At 42.9% G+C, this 8668-nt stretch overlaps 1 protein-coding gene across 3 annotated transcripts in view; it reads left to right on the top strand.

The window, feature by feature from the left end:
• Positions 1 to 4529: 4529 nt before the first annotated feature.
• Positions 4530 to 8668, top strand: part of rttn (rotatin) — a 53861-nt gene continuing 49722 nt past the window's right edge. For all 3 annotated transcript variants that reach the window (XR_009936327.1, XM_062520750.1, XM_062520749.1), the window contains exons 1-7: positions 4530 to 4664; positions 5630 to 5817; positions 5946 to 6147; positions 6355 to 6432; positions 6647 to 6740; positions 6988 to 7102; positions 8004 to 8151. Coding sequence is in view for 2 of the 3 variants with exons in the window: in XM_062520750.1 (XP_062376734.1) it covers positions 4634 to 4664; positions 5630 to 5817; positions 5946 to 6147; positions 6355 to 6432; positions 6647 to 6740; positions 6988 to 7102; positions 8004 to 8151 (856 nt within the window). In the remaining variant the exon portion in view is untranslated. The remainder of the gene's footprint in view (positions 4665 to 5629; positions 5818 to 5945; positions 6148 to 6354; positions 6433 to 6646; positions 6741 to 6987; positions 7103 to 8003; positions 8152 to 8668) is intronic.

Genomic DNA, 8668 nt, shown 5'->3' with positions numbered 1-8668 from the left:
TATCCTCTTGTGACGAGATTCGCCTTATTTCATGTGAAAGCCGCATCAGCCAGAAATTATTTGCTCAATATGGCTGTAGCATCCCTCAAATTGATTTAGTCCTTCAACTTGACTGTTTCGCCGAGGGGGGTTTGTCAGAGGTCCCAGAGTGCCCACCCTAATATCCTCAACACTTGCAGCCGAGTGGAAGGCATGTATAGCAGGCATGTCAAACAGTGATGGGGCCGCTGGGACCACTTGGGTTTTTGTTTCCGGGATTACTGAGAAATAGCGTCTGGCGCAATCTCTCTCCCTGTCCAGGGTCATTTATTGAACTGATCATGTTTACCTCTTTACCCCATGCTCTCCTTTCATTTCCAGCCAATAAGTGCAGACACACCTGGATTAGCATTCAGAGGCAGGCCCACGGTAAATCAGTCCTTCAAGTCCCTCTCCCCGCTATCTCCCTCTCTTCCTCTCTCTCTCTCTCTCTCTCTCTCTCTCTCTCTCTCTCTCTTTCTTTCTTTTCCTTTCCCTCTCTCCATCCCCCTCTCTCTCCTGAGGGAGAAGCCTTAAGGGGTGTAGGAGAGTCTACATTAATTACACCTGCAACAGCTGTAGCTACACAGAATGTAATGAGTCAGCGAGAGGCAGACCTGTGCAGAATTTAATGATCTTTGGCATCGAGTGCACTGAGATGTTATCTTTGTTTATTTAAGAGTGCAGTAGCATGAATCACAACACTAGTTGTTACTAAAAAAGACACATTTGCTAACAGATTTTTTTTCACTTTATCGGAAGCTGCAATATAACCTAATGTTTGAACGTCTATTAATTTTGGGCACAAAACCTTAAATGTTTTACATAAAACATGAAATGCATAGGAAGACTGGGAATAGATGATGCAATGAAAGTGGAACACGTGAAAATGGCATTTAAGTGAGGAAATAATATGCCTAATACATGGAATAAATACACTAACATAGATGTATTTTGCGCATTCCCTTTGTTTGTGTATGTCTGTGTATGAGAGAGAGAGAGAGAGAGGAGGGACAGAGAGAGAGAGAGAGAGTCTGTGCTTGACAGAGCCCCCCAAAGGGAGCCCAGCTGTTTGATCTGACCTAATTGGATCATCTCTCAAATCAACATCCAAGTCTCCACAAAACAAACATACCATAACCGAGTCATCAGCTGTCTCCCAGACAGGGGAAACCGTCCTGATTTCAAATGAGAAAAACACTGACACTTATAGACATGTAGCTTTTACGTCATGCATGGTGAGAAAAGCTACACAGTATTTTTTGTTTTTGTTTTTTGTTTATGTAACATCTACCATCTAACACATATGACTATTAGCCATAGGAGCATATTGTTGTAATTTCATGAGACATCAAAGGGATGAGAATCATGAGAATTGTGCCTATAGTCACAAAGAATATCGCGTCTGCAAGCAGGAATTTAGCCGATCACATAAAACTAATCAGTCACGGCAATGACATACTAACAACTACCAGCTCCAAATGCCTCTGGCAGTTCTATCAGAAAGACATGTCTTATTGTTTGTTAAAAATGAATTAGCACAAACACCCAGAGGAAGCATACAGTTCACACACACACACACACACACACACACACACACACACACACACACACACACACACACACACACACACACACACACACACACACAGACATAAAAAGACCGTCTAACATGTCCATCAACTGTAGGATGGTACTGTATGCATCACCGGGCAGACTAGACTGCTATCCACCTTTCATGTCACAATGTTTACATATCAGAGATTGACAGTCAGAAACGAGCATAAAAATAACCACTTAGGTCTCCGGCCTCAGCCTTGGCACAGAGGGCCATTTCAGACCGGTTACTTGTTATAGTCGGCCACAGCAGCCTGTAGACCACTGGTGTTGGAGACAAATAAAGTGATTTCACCAATATATCTCGACACGAGGGGGGCACAAGATGAGTCACGCCAGAGATGAGCACGCCACGCACCCCGATCCATTTGAGGAGAAGTCTTTTCCTGCTGCCGCAGTGATGTGAATGACTGATGGCAGATAAATACAGATTACCAGGAGGAACTCTCACTGCGAGGGAAAGTGAAAAATCCAGCCGTGCACTCCTTTCATCTATCCTGTATGATTAGGCTATCAGATACTTCTTTGGGAGGGTGCGGGAAAAAATGCCAGAGAGCTTTGCAGTGTTTCTTTTGTTGCCTAATATACAACCAAGGATTGTGTGCTTGGTTTTGTGGGTTTGTGCGTATGAGTGACTGTGAATTTGTTGTGTGTGAGTGAGAGAGAGAGAGAGAGAGAGAGAGAGAGAGAGAGAGAGAGAGAGAGAGAGAGAGGTGTACGCGCACATACACACACTCATACACGCACATGCAGCCTGATCCACAAGTAAACAGCTTTTGTTCTTTGTGAAAGTAATTGCTGTAAAGAGTACTCCCACTGCACCCTGTTGTCATGTTTTTATTTGTTTGTTTGATTTAATCAGACCTTTGGTTCTTCATAACTTTTTGTGTTCATCCATTGATGAAAATGGAAAGGAAAGCAAAGTTTGTTTATGCAATACTCTTTTCTGTCTGGGGCCCTTGCATGTCCGATTCCCATTTTTCAGCTTGTAAAAGTACCGCTGTACAATAACACAGTCAGAATAAGAGCAACTTGCCTATTCTCCCCCCATCTCACTCATCAAATACCCACTGGCCTGTCATCTTAAATCCTCATCTGAACAGATGGATCATGCTGATAACGAAAGACACCTCACGTCTGTGATGTCAACAAAGATAATGACTGATATGTCATCCTGCTGATATTTGACCAGAGATTAGATGATGACAGGATCATTTTCACTGAAACAATTCTTTGTGTAAAGAAGATGTTTCGCATGTCACCAGTAATTTCCATATAGAAACCATTTCCTCACTGTATTTGCTGAGTGAAATATGCTGTGTCAACTCAGGTTGAGACAAGATTTTGCTCTTTTAGTTGGATTAGAATGGATTCATATGGGTATAAAGAACTGACTGGGGGCGGTCAAAAAGTCTGACACACTTTGACATAAACACAATGGTGTGTTCTATACATTTCCATGGTTCTGAAGCAGAACACTGATACGGGTTATTGTAGATCAATACAGAGGTCCAAGGAGGAATCATGTAAACCTGTCCATTCGCAATACGCAATTTTGGTTTGTTGATATTTTAAGTCTTTCAAAGGTAATGTCAATCAGGACAACTGCAGTTCAACGACAATGTCAGCCTGAGATGTCTTAGGGGCTATCTATGTCAAATTTGTTTGCCCAAGAAGTGTCATAGTTCTGTGACAGCACGGTGCTGCATCAGCTGTCATTTGAAGTTGATCAGAGCAATTCATAAGATAACCAAACTGTTTTTTTTATTATTATTTTCTTCTGTGACAGGCAAAGTGAGGGTCCATAGCCTACTGATTGCGTCAGATATGTTTCCATCACAACAGGCTGCAGATGTTATGGACGGTATATAGGAATGACATTGCTTAGGGCATCTCTGTGGCAGTTGGTAGAATTAGCTTTATTACTCCCAGGCCATATTGGAATTAGCCATTGAGGGTGCTGGAATTACCACCAGCGAGAGGCTTTCATAGGCATGGATGGATTATGAGCCACTGGACCCCTGGGCACAGACATGAAAAGGGCCCCTGTCCACCTCAGAATGCTCAGCAATGCTAGCAACTCACCTTGGGCCCTCTGGGCCTAGGCGCAGTAGGCCTGGTCAGTACTATCCACTTTGCATCTTCTGGATAGTAAAACATGGCATTTCCAAATCCGTATCATTCTGATCCAGATTACGTTTTTTCGAGCTGGGTTTACCAGGTCAACTGCACTATGGCCTACCTTGCATGGTGCTCATCCATCGCAACAGCCAACAACTCAGTGAGACCCTGCCTTCAACCCTGGATGCTTCTCAGACGACATCCGTCAAGCTGCTGATAATGCCACATCAAAACCGTGGCCCACAATGCTCGATGCCACGTGCACATTTGACAACACAGCGTATCGACTCTCCACAACCATGACCCAGCGAGAGAATAATCCAACATGGCCCAGCTCTCCAATGAGTTTGTTTTTATTTTTCACCTCCTCCTCAGCGCTTGACATGGAAGAAAGTGGGCAGTGCCAATAGGAGGGGATGGATGACCTCAAATGAGAAAGTGGATTAACACTACTGTTGTGGTGTGTCTTCATCAATGAAAAAGATTACAATTACACCACTACACAAACACTATCACACATGTGACCTGTTTGCAGTGACTCTGGGGCCCTATTCAAATACCTGGGGTGAATAATAACCCACAGTATATGATTGAGGAGTCTTATTTAGACATTATCACATAAATGGAATTTGAATGCCTATTCAGATATCCGGGATGGAGAACTTCACACAGGGGCTTGGGCTTCAGGGCCCCCTGAGCTGTCAGATCCAGCAGTCAACGAGAAAACGCCCCTCTCCTGTCACGTGACAAGAGAAACGTCTCATGTAGCAATGGCGCGGTTGTTGAAAACAAACCCCGGGCAGTTGGAGTTGACAATGAAGTAACTGAAAACAAGTGCACGGCATTTGAACCGTTTTTGTCATATTACAGAGGGACTATGGATTTATCAGCACTTATTAAAAAATTAGGTAAGCGAAGCAGTTTGCATCTTTGAGCTCGTATCAGTCGCTAGCGAGAGAATAACTATCGATAACGGTAGCTGCTAGACTGACAACAGTAAACGTTAGCCATAGCTAAGTTAGCTAGCGTAAAAGTTCAGAGTAACGTGAAAATAAAAGTTTGGCAAGGTCATTATGATGTCTGAGTTAATGTTACTCTTCGTAGACAACTACAAATACCATAGCTTAGGCTGGTTTGGGTCTAACAGCGTAAGGTAACGTTGTCTATAACCCCCTCGGCTGTTTGTTATTTATGTAACGTTAAAATGATCCAAATCGATTTGAAATGCTGTCCTTCTAGCTGTCAAAACTTTGTCAAGTAATTTAACGTTGCCTTAACATCAACAAACAATAACGGTAACGTTATTCCGTAACATTAGCCTACACTAGATTAGGTGGTAGGTTGAATTCTTTGTTAATGTCTGCAGATATGTTTGCTGAATGACGTTTTATCGTCAACCACATGGTTTATAACATGTCTTGTGTGTGCTACTGTCAATGTCATTGATATGGAAAAGTGGTCCGTGTAGCCTGCTGCGTGATACTGGGTTCATGCGGCTGGGAAGTGGTTACGATTCCCATTTCTAAACTCACCGCTGTTGAAGTGTGACAGCAAAGATCACATGTTGTATGTTGAGTGACGTCAACATATTCTCTTGCAGCTTTCCCAGAGCCCCTACTACTTCAAACTGGGAAATTCCCAGTTCAGTATGACCTCCTAATTTCTAGAATTCTCCCACTTCCCAGTTGCGTATGAACCCACCGTGATCAACAAGTTAACAAGCTAAGGAAGTTTCATATCACTTGCAGGATCTTACAGCCTTGCTGTTTGGAGAGTGAAGTTACAGTGACTGTGGGCAATACATTGTATGCAGCCTAGTATTTGCAGTATTATTTGCAGTATTATTCACTGATGAGTAATGTGCTTTCAACAGGCCATTCGTTGGTGGAAATCAGAGTCCGAGCTCTCCAAAACATCAAGAGCAAATTGGATCATGGCCTCCTCTCAGTTCCTGATCTTGTCCAAGAGCGAACGCTGTTTGTTTTCCTTCTCGAGTGGTTTAATTTCCCTGAGGTGCCATTGCAAGAGGAGGTTCTTCAGTTGCTCAGCGCTTTATCCAAGGTACTGTCTCATCATTTGTAGCTCGGTCTCCATGTTTAACCAGTTACAGTCTAGAATTTGAATGACTTTCCCAGTTGGTGGATAGAGAAACAAACATTCAGCTCTGTCTATGTTATCTTTGTCTAAAGCACTCGACAGCTGCCCACATGCTTGTGGATGTAGGAGCAGTAGAGTTCCTAACCCAGCTCTCGCCCAATGTTGAGAAAGAGCTGCAGGCCATCATCGACAGCATCATCGATCAGCTGTTCCAACTCCCCACGATACCACGGGTCTCCAGTGCTCTGACTAGCGATTATGAGCAACAATTTACCTCGACTGCTGTTCAAATGGGTATGCAAAGTAATAGTTAATCTCCCGTTTCTATCTGATGCTGCTATTATTTGGACTGATCATTTGTATTTTCCATTGTGACAAATCCCTCAAAGGCTTAGCCGTGCACACTGTTGTCACACTGAAGAGATAAATATTTAGTGGGGGGTGCAGGAAGTAATTTCCTCCCATTTGCTTTTGATCTGAAGCTGTTGTTTTCTTTCTCAGAGGAGGAGTGCCATGCAAGAGGGTACTTCCAGAGAAGCAGGCCCAATCAATTAGATATTCCTCCCCAACAAGGAACAGGTACCCCTGCTGTTTGCTTCCTAATGAAATACATTAATTATTCAAGCAGATATTTTGTGTATGTTTTTTTTGTTAAAATACTATTATATCATAGTGCCTTGTGTCCAGCAGGATATGTGAGAGATAATTGTTGTTATGCCTTGTTGTGCCTTGTTTGAGTTATCTAAGAATGGTTGTGATTCCACAATGCTCTGTTTGTGTTTTCCCAAAACAGCAGCAAGCAAGGCAGTCAGGTGTCTTAAGTTTTCGGTGTTTCCTTGGCTGTCTCTAACACCTACGGACAGACACATCTTATCATCAAGTGAAAGGTGAATACATTCACACTCTTGCAAGAGATATTCTGTGACCAATGAAATGGTTTGCAGTGGACATTTAATACTTTTTATGAATGTGGATGAATGATGCGGAACTGTTCAACCTCGGTGTTGGAGACTGAGGCTCCTGGACAGAATAAAGGTTGTAAATTTCGTAGCTGATATGGTGGCATTGAATCTTCTCACCTGTGGAATGGTGTGCTCAGTCATGACTAAATGCATGCTTGATCTTTTCTTGTAGCTCCTTACGAAAGAACGACTCCAGCTCAGTACGCACCACCTGTGAACTTCTCCGAGACGTCATCATGCAGGACTTTCCTGCTGAGATATTCCTGCAGCGTCCAAGTATAGTGCAAGTAAGTAGGCGTGTGCAATGTTGTCTACGATAATATCTTAACTGTAGTTGTAAAGATGTGCCGAGTAGTGTTTCTGAATATACGTATGTTATGTCTGCAACAAGGAAACTGCCATGTCTGCACGTAGGCATGTCACTGCTATGACAAATATGCATGCAATGCATCATGGAGTAATACTGCAGACATGCAGACATGCAGACATGCAAACGGACAGCTACTGTACGGACAATGCTCCAAATTCTCCAAGACAAAGATCAAAGGTCATAAACACTGTCAGAAAATTACAACTGAAAGCATACGAGTATGGATGTTACGTTAATAAGGATAATAAGGAATAATGTTGGATGCAAAATATTGTCTAAATACTATTATTAGCAAAATCCTATAAAATGTCAAGATTTGTTTTGTCAATATTGCACACCCCTATAAGTAAGATGCCTGTATGTGTCTGCATATAATCTTGTGGCCTATTGCCTATCGTTTTGTTGTTGTTGTGTGTTTGTTTTTATTTTTTGTCAGTTTTCCTCATGGTCGATAGAACCAATTAGTGGGATTGAATGGCTTGGATTTAAAGCTATGATTTCACTCCCGCCAGAGGGCAGTAAATTTGAACTCGGTGCAAATTACATCCTTGATAATTCAATTTTGCCTGCCCTTTTATTTAGCGTATTATCTTATTTATGAATGGAGACGCTAACACACCCATGCTGTGAGCGCTTTCTCACCAGCCCTTGCTGTTGAGCCTTGTTTATGTAATTGTTTATTTTAAGCAGGAGTATTTGTCAGCGTAATCTTGTGGGGGTCGCAGCTCAGTGGCTTTGATGTCGGGGAGTCTGTGCTGATGTGCATCCTTGACCCCCCGCGTTTGATTTTCCTCTCCTCCCTCCCGGCGGGTCTCCAGAGCCTGCTGTCGCTGCTGAGCCTGAGTGCAGAGAGTGAGGCTAGTTACCTGACACTTCAGGCGCTGGCTTGTCTGCGGCAGCTCTGCTGCAGCCTAAGGAGCCGCCTGCGCTTCCACAGAGACCCCGGCTTCTGCTCAGCCAAGCAAGGTACATCCAGCTGTCGGCTGCACTCTCACACACTCCCTCAGTCAGTCTCACACACTTCCACGCTCCCTCAGTGTCTCACACACTACCTCACTCATGCACTCTTTCTTTATATCCCTATCTATCTATCTATCTTCTCTACCTTGTCTATCTTATCTATCTATCTATCTACCGGTATCTATCTAACTCTATCTATCTATCTACTGTATCTATCTCTCTTTATCTATCTATCTATCTATCTATCTATCTCTCTATCTCTCTCTCTCTCTATCTATCTATCTATCTATCTATCTCACTGTCTCTCTCTCCCTATCTCTCTCTCTCTGTTTCTCTGTCTAAGTCTGCTGTCAGTGTAGCCAGAAAAGTACAGGCTTGCCTTTGCATGTGTCCGTATGAAGTCAGAAATTCTGGCATATTTAATTCATAAGAAACAAGGTTTGCATAAGTTAAATTTACCTCTAGGAGAATTGGAGAGGTCTCACTTGATGGTGAGGAGAAGTTGATGGAAAATCATTCTGTC

The sequence above is a fragment of the Sardina pilchardus genome, chromosome 19 (assembly GCF_963854185.1).
Source record: "Sardina pilchardus chromosome 19, fSarPil1.1, whole genome shotgun sequence".
Classification (NCBI taxonomy): Eukaryota; Metazoa; Chordata; class Actinopteri; order Clupeiformes; family Clupeidae; genus Sardina; species Sardina pilchardus.
Note: the sequence above shows the minus strand (reverse complement) of the source record. Positions and strands in the feature narration are given on the sequence as shown.